Raw genomic sequence first — 13312 nt, 5'->3', positions numbered from 1 at the left:
CGGTGGCCGCACCAGGGGCCTTGGGGGCCTTCTTGCTCTTCTTAGAAGTGATGGTACGCTTGCTCCGCGCCGTCTCTTTCGACCTCGACATATCTCCTTTTATTCTTGTTGCTTGTTGTTCTTGTTGTTGTTTTCTTTTTTTCGCTTGTTGATGTTTCAACGCAGGCTTCCTTATTTGTGCCGCAAGACACCACAACAAAAAGAACACAGAAACAACAGAATGGGAACGGCGAGAGCAGGTCGCGACAGGGACACGCGCGCATCGCCGTGCATACGCAGTGCGCATGTGCACCGTATGTGAACGCGTCAATTAGAGCACATCTCAGCACGGCCCACGGAGACACACACAAACAACAAATAAAAATAGCGGTGTGTAAAGAAAAAAAAAAAAGGCCAATCTATGGCGCTGTGTGCAACTCCCAGGCACTACACGGCGGGGGCGTCAGCAACCGGCGACAACATCAGAAGCACCGAGCCGGCCCACGCACGCCGCGTGGCTTTTCGCGCGCGAGATGCTGAAAATAATAAACAACAAAAAAAAAAAAAAAAGAAAAGACAGGCGGTGTAAAACAGAAAAAACCAATGAAGGGGGGGAAAAGTGAGTGGCGGAGAAAACCAAAAGGCGGGCGTGAGAAGACACACCCGCACACTCTAACGCTTTCACACGCACTCGACGGCGCTTCCGTCCCGGAGGGACAGCCCACATGGCTACGCGCGCTCACCACGGAGGCAGAGGGCGAGGTGGATGTCCTTTGGCTGGATCGTCACGCGGCCGCTGTGGATGCACGCGCGGTTGGTATCGGCGAGAAGCGACACAACGTAGGACTCCGTCGCCTCCTGCGCCGCAAGAATCGCGCTGCTCTGGAAGCGCAGGCCCTCCTTCTGCGCACCCGACACCTCACGCACCAGGCGCTGGAAGGGCGCCTTCTGCAGAAGAAGGTCCGTGGAGCGCTGAAACTGGCGGATCTCGCGGAGCGCCACGGTGCCCGGGCGCCAGCGGCGCTGTGCGTGCTTCACGCCGGTGGCCGCACCAGGGGCCTTGGGGGCCTTCTTGCTCTTCTTGGAAGTGATGGTACGCTTGCTCCGCGCCGTCTCTTTCGACCTCGACATATCTCCTTTTATTCTTGTTGCTTGTTGTTCTTGTTGTTGTTTTCTTTTTTTCGCTTGTTGATGTTTCAACGCAGGCTTCCTTATTTGTGCCGCAAGACACCACAACAAAAAGAACACAGAAACAACAGAATGGGAACGGCGAGAGCAGGTCGCGACAGGGACACGCGCGCATCGCCGTGCATACGCAGTGCGCATGTGCACCGTATGTGAACGCGTCAATTAGAGCACATCTCAGCACGGCCCACGGAGACACACACAAACAACAAATAAAAATAGCGGTGTGTAAAGAAAAAAAAAAAAGGCCAATCTATGGCGCTGTGTGCAACTCCCAGGCACTACACGGCGGGGGCGTCAGCAACCGGCGACAACATCAGAAGCACCGAGCCGGCCCACGCACGCCGCGTGGCTTTTCGCGCGCGAGATGCTGAAAATAATAAACAACAAAAAAAAAAAAAAAAGAAAAGACAGGCGGTGTAAAACAGAAAAAACCAATGAAGGGGGGGAAAAGTGAGTGGCGGAGAAAACCAAAAGGCGGGCGTGAGAAGACACACCCGCACACTCTAACGCTTTCACACGCACTCGACGGCGCTTCCGTCCCGGAGGGACAGCCCACATGGCTACGCGCGCTCACCACGGAGGCAGAGGGCGAGGTGGATGTCCTTTGGCTGGATCGTCACGCGGCCGCTGTGGATGCACGCGCGGTTGGTATCGGCGAGAAGCGACACAACGTAGGACTCCGTCGCCTCCTGCGCCGCAAGAATCGCGCTGCTCTGGAAGCGCAGGCCCTCCTTCTGCGCACCCGACACCTCACGCACCAGGCGCTGGAAGGGCGCCTTCTGCAGAAGAAGGTCCGTGGAGCGCTGAAACTGGCGGATCTCGCGGAGCGCCACGGTGCCCGGGCGCCAGCGGCGCTGTGCGTGCTTCACGCCGGTGGCCGCACCAGGGGCCTTGGGGGCCTTCTTGCTCTTCTTAGAAGTGATGGTACGCTTGCTCCGCGCCGTCTCTTTCGACCTCGACATATCTCCTTTTATTCTTGTTGCTTGTTGTTCTTGTTGTTGTTTTCTTTTTTTCGCTTGTTGATGTTTCAACGCAGGCTTCCTTATTTGTGCCGCAAGACACCACAACAAAAAGAACACAGAAACAACAGAATGGGAACGGCGAGAGCAGGTCGCGACAGGGACACGCGCGCATCGCCGTGCATACGCAGTGCGCATGTGCACCGTATGTGAACGCGTCAATTAGAGCACATCTCAGCACGGCCCACGGAGACACACACAAACAACAAATAAAAATAACGGTGTGTAAAGAAAAAAAAAAAAGGCCAATCTATGGCGCTGTGTGCAACTCCCAGGCACTACACGGCGGGGGCGTCAGCAACCGGCGACAACATCAGAAGCACCGAGCCGGCCCACGCACGCCGCGTGGCTTTTCGCGCGCGAGATGCTGAAAATAATAAACAACAAAAAAAAAAAAAAAAAGAAAAGACAGGCGGTGTAAAACAGAAAAAACCAATGAAGGGGGGGAAAAGTGAGTGGCGGAGAAAACCAAAAGGCGGGCGTGAGAAGACACACCCGCACACTCTAACGCTTTCACACGCACTCGACGGCGCTTCCGTCCCGGAGGGACAGCCCACATGGCTACGCGCGCTCACCACGGAGGCAGAGGGCGAGGTGGATGTCCTTTGGCTGGATCGTCACGCGGCCGCTGTGGATGCACGCGCGGTTGGTATCGGCGAGAAGCGACACAACGTAGGACTCCGTCGCCTCCTGCGCCGCAAGAATCGCGCTGCTCTGGAAGCGCAGGCCCTCCTTCTGCGCACCCGACACCTCACGCACCAGGCGCTGGAAGGGCGCCTTCTGCAGAAGAAGGTCCGTGGAGCGCTGAAACTGGCGGATCTCGCGGAGCGCCACGGTGCCCGGGCGCCAGCGGCGCTGTGCGTGCTTCACGCCGGTGGCCGCACCAGGGGCCTTGGGGGCCTTCTTGCTCTTCTTGGAAGTGATGGTACGCTTGCTCCGCGCCGTCTCTTTCGACCTCGACATATCTCCTTTTATTCTTGTTGCTTGTTGTTCTTGTTGTTGTTTTCTTTTTTTCGCTTGTTGATGTTTCAACGCAGGCTTCCTTATTTGTGCCGCAAGACACCACAACAAAAAGAACACAGAAACAACAGAATGGGAACGGCGAGAGCAGGTCGCGACAGGGACACGCGCGCATCGCCGTGCATACGCAGTGCGCATGTGCACCGTATGTGAACGCGTCAATTAGAGCACATCTCAGCACGGCCCACGGAGACACACACAAACAACAAATAAAAATAGCGGTGTGTAAAGAAAAAAAAAAAAGGCCAATCTATGGCGCTGTGTGCAACTCCCAGGCACTACACGGCGGGGGCGTCAGCAACCGGCGACAACATCAGAAGCACCGAGCCGGCCCACGCACGCCGCGTGGCTTTTCGCGCGCGAGATGCTGAAAATAATAAACAACAAAAAAAAAAAAAAAAGAAAAGACAGGGCGGTGTAAAACAGAAAAAACCAATGAAGGGGGGGAAAAGTGAGTGGCGGAGAAAACCAAAAGGCGGGCGTGAGAAGACACACCCGCACACTCTAACGCTTTCACACGCACTCGACGGCGCTTCCGTCCCGGAGGGACAGCCCACATGGCTACGCGCGCTCACCACGGAGGCAGAGGGCGAGGTGGATGTCCTTTGGCTGGATCGTCACGCGGCCGCTGTGGATGCACGCGCGGTTGGTATCGGCGAGAAGCGACACAACGTAGGACTCCGTCGCCTCCTGCGCCGCAAGAATCGCGCTGCTCTGGAAGCGCAGGCCCTCCTTCTGCGCACCCGACACCTCACGCACCAGGCGCTGGAAGGGCGCCTTCTGCAGAAGAAGGTCCGTGGAGCGCTGAAACTGGCGGATCTCGCGGAGCGCCACGGTGCCCGGGCGCCAGCGGCGCTGTGCGTGCTTCACGCCGGTGGCCGCACCAGGGGCCTTGGGGGCCTTCTTGCTCTTCTTAGAAGTGATGGTACGCTTGCTCCGCGCCGTCTCTTTCGACCTCGACATATCTCCTTTTATTCTTGTTGCTTGTTGTTCTTGTTGTTGTTTTCTTTTTTTCGCTTGTTGATGTTTCAACGCAGGCTTCCTTATTTGTGCCGCAAGACACCACAACAAAAAGAACACAGAAACAACAGAATGGGAACGGCGAGAGCAGGTCGCGACAGGGACACGCGCGCATCGCCGTGCATACGCAGTGCGCATGTGCACCGTATGTGAACGCGTCAATTAGAGCACATCTCAGCACGGCCCACGGAGACACACACAAACAACAAATAAAAATAGCGGTGTGTAAAGAAAAAAAAAAAAGGCCAATCTATGGCGCTGTGTGCAACTCCCAGGCACTACACGGCGGGGGCGTCAGCAACCGGCGACAACATCAGAAGCACCGAGCCGGCCCACGCACGCCGCGTGGCTTTTCGCGCGCGAGATGCTGAAAATAATAAACAACGAAAAAAAATAGCTGGTTGACTTCTTGGCATGATGTGTGTGTATGGGATTTGCTCCATCTCTCTCTATAAGTCGGGGGCATAACGGTCTAGGAACTCTGACTCCTCCAATGGTTGCGGCTCCGGTGCTTTATTTCTTGCACAGGTGTGTCTAAGCTCCCGCAAAAATTGCTGAAATGTGACAGGGGCAGATCCTACAGTCTCTATTTTGCCTTTATTTCTATCCTTTGCTGGATCCACCATCCATGTAACATGTATCGGTCTTTCTGCGGAATCCACTGAGAGTTCCGCGAGTGGCGGCAGCAGATTTTTGACGTCCGGCGGCAGCAGCAGTGCCGTCAATCCATATTGGGACTCACAGTACATTATTCGCTCTACGTATGGCCACGGCAGCTGATATTCAACGATCGACTGCTGCTTGGCGTTCGTGACCTTGCCTCCTCTGCCAGTATAGCTGCCGACGGCGTTGTTCATCACCCACTTCCAATGGGTCTCTGTGAGTGTGAGTGTGTAGAGGTGCGACAGTTGATTGCCTTTTTTTCGCGTGTCTCCAATACGCAAACGTCCATCCTTTCCCGCCGCGTTCTTGGCGCGCGACAGGAAAAAGTTGTGCATCCCGACCCGTACCGCACGGAGTATTACAAATGGGTGAGTGGCATTCCACACAGTGTCTCCGTGCACAAGTATTTCTGCGGCAACAGTGCCGGAGCGCCGCGTGGATGCACCTATTTCATTCTGGGCATTCGCCGCTTCGTTGTTTTCACTGTTATTGTTGTCCGCATAGTCCCTCAGAACGACCTCACGAGCGGAAGGCTTTTGCGGTGTTTTGTTGTGTTCTTCCTCCTCCTCCTGTCCTGACTGCGCCTCTTTCCATCGCTTTAGAACCGTCGGTGGCGGTGTCATTGCTGTCGTGAATCTGTGGCTCGCAGGGGGCGGTGATGTCATGCGCCGCAAAAGCTCCAGGGCCATCCGCTTTTCCTCCGCCTCGACGAAGTCCGCACAAAGTACCACCGGCGGGGTTGCCACGTAGTCCACGTTGACTTCACCCTCATTGAGGGCAACACACCAGGTGACAATCTCCGGTGCACAAGTCACCACATCTACTGGCAAAGATGCACCCACCGCGATGTCACGCATCCCGCCAAAAACGAGCATATCGCAGCGACGCAGCGGCGTGACGGCATTCTCCTCCACGCGGACACCGTTGACAAATGTTCCATTGCTGCTGCCCATGTCAACAAGACATAATTCTAACTGCAGCGCATCACGACCGACCCGTGGCCTCTTCTGACGCCGTGATTTTATCGCTTCTTCTCCCTCCTTCCTCTCTTCCTTCACCGCATCCTCATCACTCGTAGTAACCATCACGGGACGCACAAACAACTGACAGTGTCTTTGCGACGCAAAAACCAGTTTTGCATCGAGAACAATATCGTTCTCCGGCGCACGTCCCACCGTGACGGGCGTGCCGTCCTTCGGTATCCGTAGAGATATGCGTCGCTGCAGCGTTTCGGGTCCTTTTTTGAGAATCAATTCGGCGCAAAAGCACTCCGCCATGGCAAATGCCACAACACACTAGGAGAGGGTAGGGGGGACTAAAATGAGAATGCGTGAGATGACACTGTGTATGTATGCGTCAAGAAAAAGCACGAAAAAAACAACCTCCCACCCCTCCAAAAAAAAGAAGAAAAAAAAGGGGGAAATAACTCAATAAGTAGAAAAGAATAAACAGGCAGGGTAAAAATAAAGAAAAGAAGCAGATGGTTTTCATTTAAAAAACAATGCTGTTAGGAAAATGGCAGAAAATCAACTTGCCACGGGACAAACGTTGCAATACAAAGAAAGGGGATCTGCGCGTTGCTGGCAGCCCGGTTCCTGGAGACACAGAGACATATATATATATATATATATCAACTTCACCCTTTAATTACATGTTCATGGATGTGGCACCGCCTCCTCGTTGCATCGGTGCGTGCTTTGTGAAGCAGTGTTTGAGTGAGAATTTGCCGTCGTACTTCACCTTTTCACAATCTTTGCCATACCCCATCGACGTCGTCTCGTAGAGCGGGTGCTTTGCCGCATTGTAGGTGGACAGTGTTCTGCTCCGCAGCTTCCCTGCATGTGACGTAGACGACTCCGCATCGAGCCGTGCTCGTGGGCGGTCAAGCGAAAAGCTCCGGATGCAGCGGAGCTCAAAGTCCTCGTCATGCAGCGTGGTGTGAGAGATGCCGACGTAATACGCGGCGAGTTCATCCGTCGTGATGCCGTCCTCCTCGCGCGCCTCCTCAAAGTCCGCGATGAATTCATCGACGAGTTCACTCGGGTCCGCCCGCTTCAGCACCAGCGGGTGCCGCATCACATCGTACATCTCCCGCAGCGTGTCAAAGCTGACAAAGCCGCTCGACTCCGGGTCAAGTTTTCGCATCACAAGACTGACGGCGTACTGGCGGCGTGGCGGCAACGTCGCCAAAAACGCCCGCACAAATGCGGCGACGTTGAACGTGGCACCATCTTTTCCGACAAACTGCGCAGCGACTTCCGCAAATTTGTCGTCTTCAACGTACAGGCGGATGCCGCGAAGCGCCTCACGTACACCGGCAACAGTGCAGTCCGCCGCATTCACGCGACGCAGGGTGTGCACAACAAGCCACAGCTTCTTCTTCCCAAGGCGTTCTACCGCCTTTGCTACAAGTGCCTCCATTTGAGCTCTAAGCACGCAGCACTAAGTCTTTTTGCATTCGCGACGAAGAATAACAGAAACACACACACACACACACACACACACAGAGAGAGAGAGAGAGAGGAGAGAAACAAAAAGAAAAAAAGAACCGAGAGAGTGCGTGAGTTTAGGGAATGGCTGTTGCATTGAGCGGTGGAAACCCGGGAAAATTAAATGCCGTAATATTATATATATTCCACTTTCTCGCCCTTTATTCTTCTCACAAAAATAATGTGTGTGGAAATGACACACGGTTAAGTATTTTCATTTCTACGTATGTTTTATTCCTCCCTGCTGCCGTTTTCTGGAAGTGGAGGAAGAAGCAGCTGCATTAGCACCAGAGCCGCGGTGAATAAAACGTTGCCAATCAGCGTGGATCCATTCGCCACGCCAACCGCTGTCGTTATGACACGCACAAATGCGACACCTATCCACGCCCTACGTTTCGAGTTACTTTTAACGCTGTTATGACTCCAGCCGTTTATGCGTCTTGACGAGAGAAGCCGCGCGTTGAGATCAACAAATGCCTCCACCGCCGACTCAAGGTTCTCCGCATCAAAGCCAAGCCCACTGATGAAGTGATACCAGCGGAACCAGCGGTATAACAAGAGATCCACCGCCGTCCAGAGTGCAGTTAACACCGCCGCGGCATCATCGCCGGCGTCGTGGATGTGCAACACCTTCCGCGCCTTGGGATCGTTCAACACAAAATCCATCAAGAGCGTGTCGAAAACGGGTATCACCACAACCGTGACAAGGTTCTGCAGCGGCGGCACCCCGGCAAGGGAACCCAACAATGTCGACTCGGAGATCATACACGACACGATAATCGCCGCAAGTGCAATGAGACGCCTGAATTCGACGTGGTGCCCTTTGCTGAGCAGAAACACGGGCAGCACCATGAGGGCGAAGATACTCGCGTTGCAGAGAAGTCCCATGACGTCACCTGATGTGTTGTTGTGCTCGCGTGATTGCCACTCAGCCTGCGGAGGCAAATTTAAAAAGGGTGACTATAAAAAAATAAATAAATATAAATAGAGATAATGAGAAAGAGGAAAAAAAAAGGACAAAGTAAGGGGGAGGGGAAATGCGGGAGTGAGTACTGCAAACAACAAAACAAGCAAGAAAATGTTCACCTGCCGTGTTTCCCACCCCACCTCCTTTCATTGCTTCATCACGGCTGCCGTTACTTTCATCCTTCCAGCGGCAGTAAAGCATCTTCCTCGTTGGCCCTTTTCTTTTGTATATATATATATTGCTTCCGAATTCTTTGTGTACAAACACAAAAAAAAGGGCGCTAAGAGGGACATGACAACATGCTTAAAATCTAAAACAAGCTGTGTAAAAGGCCCAAGAAGCCTCCAACACGAGAAGGAAAAAAAAAAAAAAGAGGGAGAGAGACGGTGGTATTGGCGATGATTTGAAGTAAATAGGCTTGCACATGTCTAAATGGGGACACCTGTTCCGACCGACACGTTGGCGGCCAGTTGGCGCACCACCTGCCGCACGGCGTTAAGCGAGTAATCCATGGAGGACGCAATAAACAAAAAGCCGAAACCCTCAAAGCACAACACCACCGCCACACGCATCGACGCGACCTCTTCACGGGAGTCACGGGAGGATGAGCGCAGCAGCAGCGGGTCAACTGAGCACGAAGAAGTCAACGTGGGTGCCCCGGCAGGGGCAAAAGAAGAAAACGTTGATTTCGTCGCACTCTCTGCTGCGCTGATGCCCACTGCGGAGTACGATGATGTGCCCCAGTAACTAGCGAAGGGGTTGATATGCCCGACTTCTTCGTCCAGCGCAAGCAAACCCGCGTCACTGTCGTCGTCGTCAATCATCTGTTCGTAGTGGATCTCCAGCGCGGCGCGTGACCCAAGCATCGTCGTCCCCAAGTGATGTACACACACAGAATCCGGCAACTGCGACAAGTAATTCTGCACAATCTTTTCCAAGCGTTTCGCCATCCTTCGCTGCGAATGCGATGATGTCAGGGGTGCGGAAGGAAACGGAAACACACGCAGAAGCACCTTTACGCGCTCAAGGCCGCTGACGTGAATGAGCGCCAGTGGATCACCAATGATGGGCTCCTCCACCAGCACCGAGGTGGTCCCCCCCGCACTTGCGGGCTCAAGCAGAATGCTAAACGGCATCACCTCGTGTCGTGTATTGCAGTAAATAATTGATGTGCTCTGGCCGAAGTGGTTGCCCACCGAAACGGTGTCCAGTGTGCGGTGGCAGAAGGTGATAAATTCCCCCAAAGTGTGCCGCGTCGCGGATGAGAGGAAGCTTATCGACACACATTCGTCTCGGATACGCAAACAAAAGACGCTCAGATAAGCTGAGAAGACGGCGGGTTCCATCATCATCTTCTTCTTTTCATCTCGTCGCGGCCCTCCTCCCACGTCCTTTTTATCTTCTTCCTCCCCCTCCTCCTCACACTGCAGCTGAAGTAATTCACGCAGCACCGGAAACGAGGCACCTTCTGAGTCAAGCGTAATTTCTTGCACACAAAAGGAACCGTCAAGCAGCAGCGTGTCACTGGTACCGTCGTCCACAGCACCGTCGCCGTTGATGGGCACAACGAGTTGCTGCGGGCGTACAATAAAGGTGTTAAACTTGTCGTTCTTCCGAGACAACTCCTGCTCCCCTGCGCACCACACGACACTAATGGGCGCTGTTCCCTTCCCTTGTTCCTCGCCATCATCTCTTACTCCTCCTCCTTGAACTGCCGAGAAGCGCGCCAATGTGGTGAGAAGAAGGCGTTCAAAGAGCAACTGCCACGAAACACGACCACGTGCAGGTGGCTCGTAACACGCCACCACGACCATCCGCCGTGACCCACACCCCGCAACTGCTGCAAACGGCGTGCCGCATTCAATTCCAGCACTCGTCTTCTCCTCAACACTTCCTAGAGAATGCCGCAGGCTCCTTGTACTTGACATCAACTCCGCAGGTAACAATTTGGAAACGCCGTGATGGCCTGCGTTGACAAAGTTAGAATTGCCATGGCTGCCTTCAAAACCCACACTCTTCACCAAAGAATCATCAGGCACCACAAGAGCCTCGCGCAACTGGTCATCCATGGCAAAGTCTAGTGGCAGACGAAAGCCAAGACCAAGACGTGGCTCTGCACATAATAAATATGATGGCGTCGGCCGTGGCGACTGAAGCTGAATAGATCGCACAAGCTCATTGAATGCTGTCGGCAAAACTCCCTTGACGCGTGTGTCAGCGACGTACTGCGCAGTGACGGCCAAATTTCCATGCGTAAGAAACACGGATAGGGCATAGCGGAGATTGTTGCCCGCGTCCATATAACAGTACTCCGCGGAGGGGTGTGATGTGACGCCAATACGAGTGGTGCCACATGACAAAAGCTTGACACAGTCACGTATCCGGGCAAGGCTACCGTCGCGGTACTCCTCTGCCGTTGCCGCTGTGACACATGACTCAATGATGACAGCTACACGATGCTCTGGCTGACGCAAGTAACGCAGAGCAACGAGCAGCAGCGGTGCCTGCCGCTCCTCCGTCTCCACCGCAAAGAGAATTGGAGAAAAGAGCATGCGCACCCCTATAACGTCATCTCTCCACTCGAGTAGGTTGGCGTTGTATTGGCCCACATGTCGCTCAGCCCGCAGCGCGCAGTATGACTTGGGTCCTGTCGTTGCCCCTCCACCACCGCCTCCCACACCTCCCGTCTGTCTGCTTGCACTCCCACCACCACCCCCAGTCCCAGTTACGCCCCCAGTTTTGTTATTACTATTCCCATGTAATCCGCGGCGCTCTTCAACCGCACGCTTCCCACGCAAAGAGACGTGGCCTGGCAAATGGGGTTCGTTTGTGCGTCGCCTGTTTGCGATGTAAGTGACAGCGGAAAGCACAATGGCAAGGCCAGCGAGAATAGCTGTGATACCGACATTGCCAGCCAACACCACCGTGCCACCCCCACCAGCACTACGAACCCCCATCCAACACGCCGACCACGGCTCGTACTAAAAGGGAAAAATCACGGAAAAGGACTCCCTCATAAAAAAAAAAAAAAAAGAGAGGGCAAGGAGGCCAAAAAAATTAAAATAAAATAACAAAAAAATTACCCTCATCAACACCCCATAAAGTCAAAAACAAACATACACACAAATACAAAAAAAAATATACATGAGGCATCCCTCTCTCTCTCTCTCTTTCTTTATGCATACGCGTATGTGTATATGTGTGCACATATGTGCACTCAGAGAATACGTAACACGGAGATACACACACCACAATAAAATGAATAAATACACAGGAAAAAATGTATACAATTCCTACAACCTTCTCGTTTATTCGTCCACTTTTTGCTTTCGCTGCCTCAATTCTAATTTCGGGTTAAAACAAAACACCCTTCTTTGCTTTAGCCACCACCCCACCGCCTAAAAGTATGCGTCACTAATGCTAACTCGCAACTTAATCATCCTGCTCAACTATTGTGTCGCCACCGCCATCATCATTCTGCAGGAACGCAGGATCGAACTGCGCGAGGTGAGCCCGCAGCTTCCTAATTTGTTCGTTCTTCTGCGCCAAGATCTTCTTCACCTCCCGATATTGCGTGGACTGATTTAGTCGCGCGTTCAAATCCTGTTTCGCCGCTGCCAACGCGACGCGTAGTTCCTCAATTGTTTGGCAAGAACTCTCGTCCTGCTCCTTTTGACGCAGCGCCATCTGAGATGCTGTCGCTTCCGCCTCATGTGAGTTGAGGGCATCCCGCGTGTTCATCACCTGAGCGTATGCGTCTGAGAGATGGTGCACCTTCTCCTGAAGGCGGCGTATCTCTTCCTTTGCCTCAGTGAGCTGCCGACTGGCCTCAACATCAGCGTCGGCAACCGTCAATGGCGCAAGACGACCACGCGGTCCACCCAGGACCTTCCTTTCATGATCCAGCAGCAGACCGGTAGCCGTCGTCCCCACCATAGCCGCGGAAGCCGTGGCAGTAGCAGCACTCAGCACTGCGTTGGCGTCCACTCCAATCGTCACTCGTTGACGATCAGCGTCCCGGAGGACCGCGCACAGCAGCTCTGCTGAGGCAGCCGCAAACCCCTCCATGCGGGCTTCCAGCGAGTGAAGCAGCACCTCGGTATGGGCGCTAATTATGTCCTTGAGTTCATCCCTTGTGTACGTCTCCTGAATTATGTTTCCCACCTGGTGGTTGGAGGCATCTAAATGGACGCCGCGCTTCAGTCCGTCACATGCCAGACGAGTCCACTGCAGGTATCGATCAAGGATTGTGCGTGACTCGCTGGAGAGTCCAAACAATGCGTCGGTCATTTTGCTAAAATCAATTTTTTCCCAGTCTCTTCTTCTTTCTTTTCCCTCAAAGTTTCTCTAACTAATTCCTTTCCCACCCCCTCCTTGTTGTGCGAGTGGGTGTGCGCAGTAGTTATGCAGAGCGGTGGAAGAGAAATAATTGTGCCACACAGACACAAATACGCCTACTGCATGCATTTCAGGAGATGTGCATTGCGCAGGCATGGCCCGCCTCACCGAAAGCCAGCAGACACATTAAAAAAGCATGCACACAAACACGCACACACACACACGGAGACTCAGTGAGAGAGAGAGAGAGAGAGAGACAGACGAGCACAAACCTCACGAGTAAAAGTAGAAAAAAAAAAAAAAGGCAACGGTGAGGTGGTGCGATGCAAGTCGTGTAGCGTCAGAAGAAAAAAAAAAAAAAAAGACGAGCAGACAGAAAACCCTCCCTCAATAAATAAAAGCAATGCACGGGTGTCATTGCGGTCGTGGGAACTCATCGGAGTCCACCGCATCTCTCTTCTCCGTAGCGAACCGCACACGCAACACTCACCGTCTCTCCCTCCCTCCCTTTTTCTCTGCCTGTCTTCCTGTGCGCTTTTGTGTGTGTGTTGGAATTGCAGCTGCATACATACTCATTTTTTTTTTTTTACCTCGTTTTCCTTTTCTTTAATATTCTGTTTTTATTTTCA

At 53.4% G+C, this 13312-nt stretch overlaps 10 protein-coding genes across 10 annotated transcripts, besides 18 other annotated features; all 10 read right to left on the bottom strand.

Annotated features, from left to right (window-relative positions):
• On the bottom strand, positions 1 to 286 carry Tc00.1047053509471.95 (histone H3, putative; the record flags this gene model as incomplete). Its single annotated transcript, XM_802437.1, has 1 exon — positions 1 to 286. A coding segment is annotated over one exon (286 nt), but the record flags the coding sequence as incomplete, so codon positions are not given.
• Positions 1 to 3828: a sequence feature (areas not merged during assembly with more than two copies in the genome that could not be assigned to a particular haplotype).
• Positions 100 to 156: a microsatellite.
• Positions 519 to 556: a sequence feature (T-rich).
• Positions 709 to 1305, bottom strand: Tc00.1047053509471.86 (histone H3, putative; the record flags this gene model as incomplete). Its single annotated transcript, XM_802436.1, has 1 exon — positions 709 to 1305. One exon carries the CDS (start codon positions 1303 to 1305, stop codon positions 709 to 711), a length of 597 nt encoding a protein of 198 aa, XP_807529.1.
• Positions 1119 to 1175: a microsatellite.
• Positions 1538 to 1575: a sequence feature (T-rich).
• On the bottom strand, positions 1728 to 2324 carry Tc00.1047053509471.77 (histone H3, putative; the record flags this gene model as incomplete). Its single annotated transcript, XM_802435.1, has 1 exon — positions 1728 to 2324. The coding sequence occupies one exon, from the start codon at positions 2322 to 2324 to the stop codon at positions 1728 to 1730; it is 597 nt and encodes a 198-aa protein (XP_807528.1).
• Positions 2138 to 2194: a microsatellite.
• Positions 2557 to 2593: a microsatellite.
• On the bottom strand, positions 2748 to 3344 carry Tc00.1047053509471.68 (histone H3, putative; the record flags this gene model as incomplete). Its single annotated transcript, XM_802439.1, has 1 exon — positions 2748 to 3344. One exon carries the CDS (start codon positions 3342 to 3344, stop codon positions 2748 to 2750), a length of 597 nt encoding a protein of 198 aa, XP_807532.1.
• Positions 3158 to 3214: a microsatellite.
• Positions 3577 to 3614: a sequence feature (T-rich).
• On the bottom strand, positions 3768 to 4364 carry Tc00.1047053509471.59 (histone H3, putative; the record flags this gene model as incomplete). The annotated part of the gene is made up of 1 exon (XM_802438.1): positions 3768 to 4364. One exon carries the CDS (start codon positions 4362 to 4364, stop codon positions 3768 to 3770), a length of 597 nt encoding a protein of 198 aa, XP_807531.1.
• Positions 3829 to 13312: a sequence feature (heterozygous, non-Esmeraldo-like haplotype).
• Positions 4178 to 4234: a microsatellite.
• On the bottom strand, positions 4676 to 6166 carry Tc00.1047053509471.50 (hypothetical protein, conserved; the record flags this gene model as incomplete). Its single annotated transcript, XM_802434.1, has 1 exon — positions 4676 to 6166. One exon carries the CDS (start codon positions 6164 to 6166, stop codon positions 4676 to 4678), a length of 1491 nt encoding a protein of 496 aa, XP_807527.1.
• Positions 6501 to 6520: a microsatellite.
• Tc00.1047053509471.40 (hypothetical protein, conserved) lies at positions 6537 to 7310 on the bottom strand (the record flags this gene model as incomplete). Its single annotated transcript, XM_802433.1, has 1 exon — positions 6537 to 7310. One exon carries the CDS (start codon positions 7308 to 7310, stop codon positions 6537 to 6539), a length of 774 nt encoding a protein of 257 aa, XP_807526.1.
• Positions 7369 to 7395: a microsatellite.
• Positions 7396 to 7446: a sequence feature (CT-rich).
• On the bottom strand, positions 7610 to 8266 carry Tc00.1047053509471.30 (hypothetical protein, conserved; the record flags this gene model as incomplete). Its single annotated transcript, XM_802432.1, has 1 exon — positions 7610 to 8266. One exon carries the CDS (start codon positions 8264 to 8266, stop codon positions 7610 to 7612), a length of 657 nt encoding a protein of 218 aa, XP_807525.1.
• Positions 8340 to 8365: a sequence feature (AT_rich).
• Tc00.1047053509471.20 (hypothetical protein, conserved) lies at positions 8774 to 11302 on the bottom strand (the record flags this gene model as incomplete). The annotated part of the gene is made up of 1 exon (XM_802431.1): positions 8774 to 11302. The coding sequence occupies one exon, from the start codon at positions 11300 to 11302 to the stop codon at positions 8774 to 8776; it is 2529 nt and encodes an 842-aa protein (XP_807524.1).
• Positions 9723 to 9766: a sequence feature (GA-rich).
• Positions 11363 to 11424: a sequence feature (T-rich).
• Tc00.1047053509471.10 (hypothetical protein, conserved) lies at positions 11778 to 12635 on the bottom strand (the record flags this gene model as incomplete). Its single annotated transcript, XM_802430.1, has 1 exon — positions 11778 to 12635. One exon carries the CDS (start codon positions 12633 to 12635, stop codon positions 11778 to 11780), a length of 858 nt encoding a protein of 285 aa, XP_807523.1.
• Positions 12919 to 12944: a microsatellite.

Source organism: Trypanosoma cruzi, genomic scaffold (genome assembly GCF_000209065.1).
Source record: "Trypanosoma cruzi strain CL Brener 1047053515923 genomic scaffold, whole genome shotgun sequence".
Taxonomy (NCBI): Eukaryota; Euglenozoa; class Kinetoplastea; order Trypanosomatida; family Trypanosomatidae; genus Trypanosoma; species Trypanosoma cruzi.
This window is presented reverse-complemented; position numbering and strand designations above follow the sequence as displayed.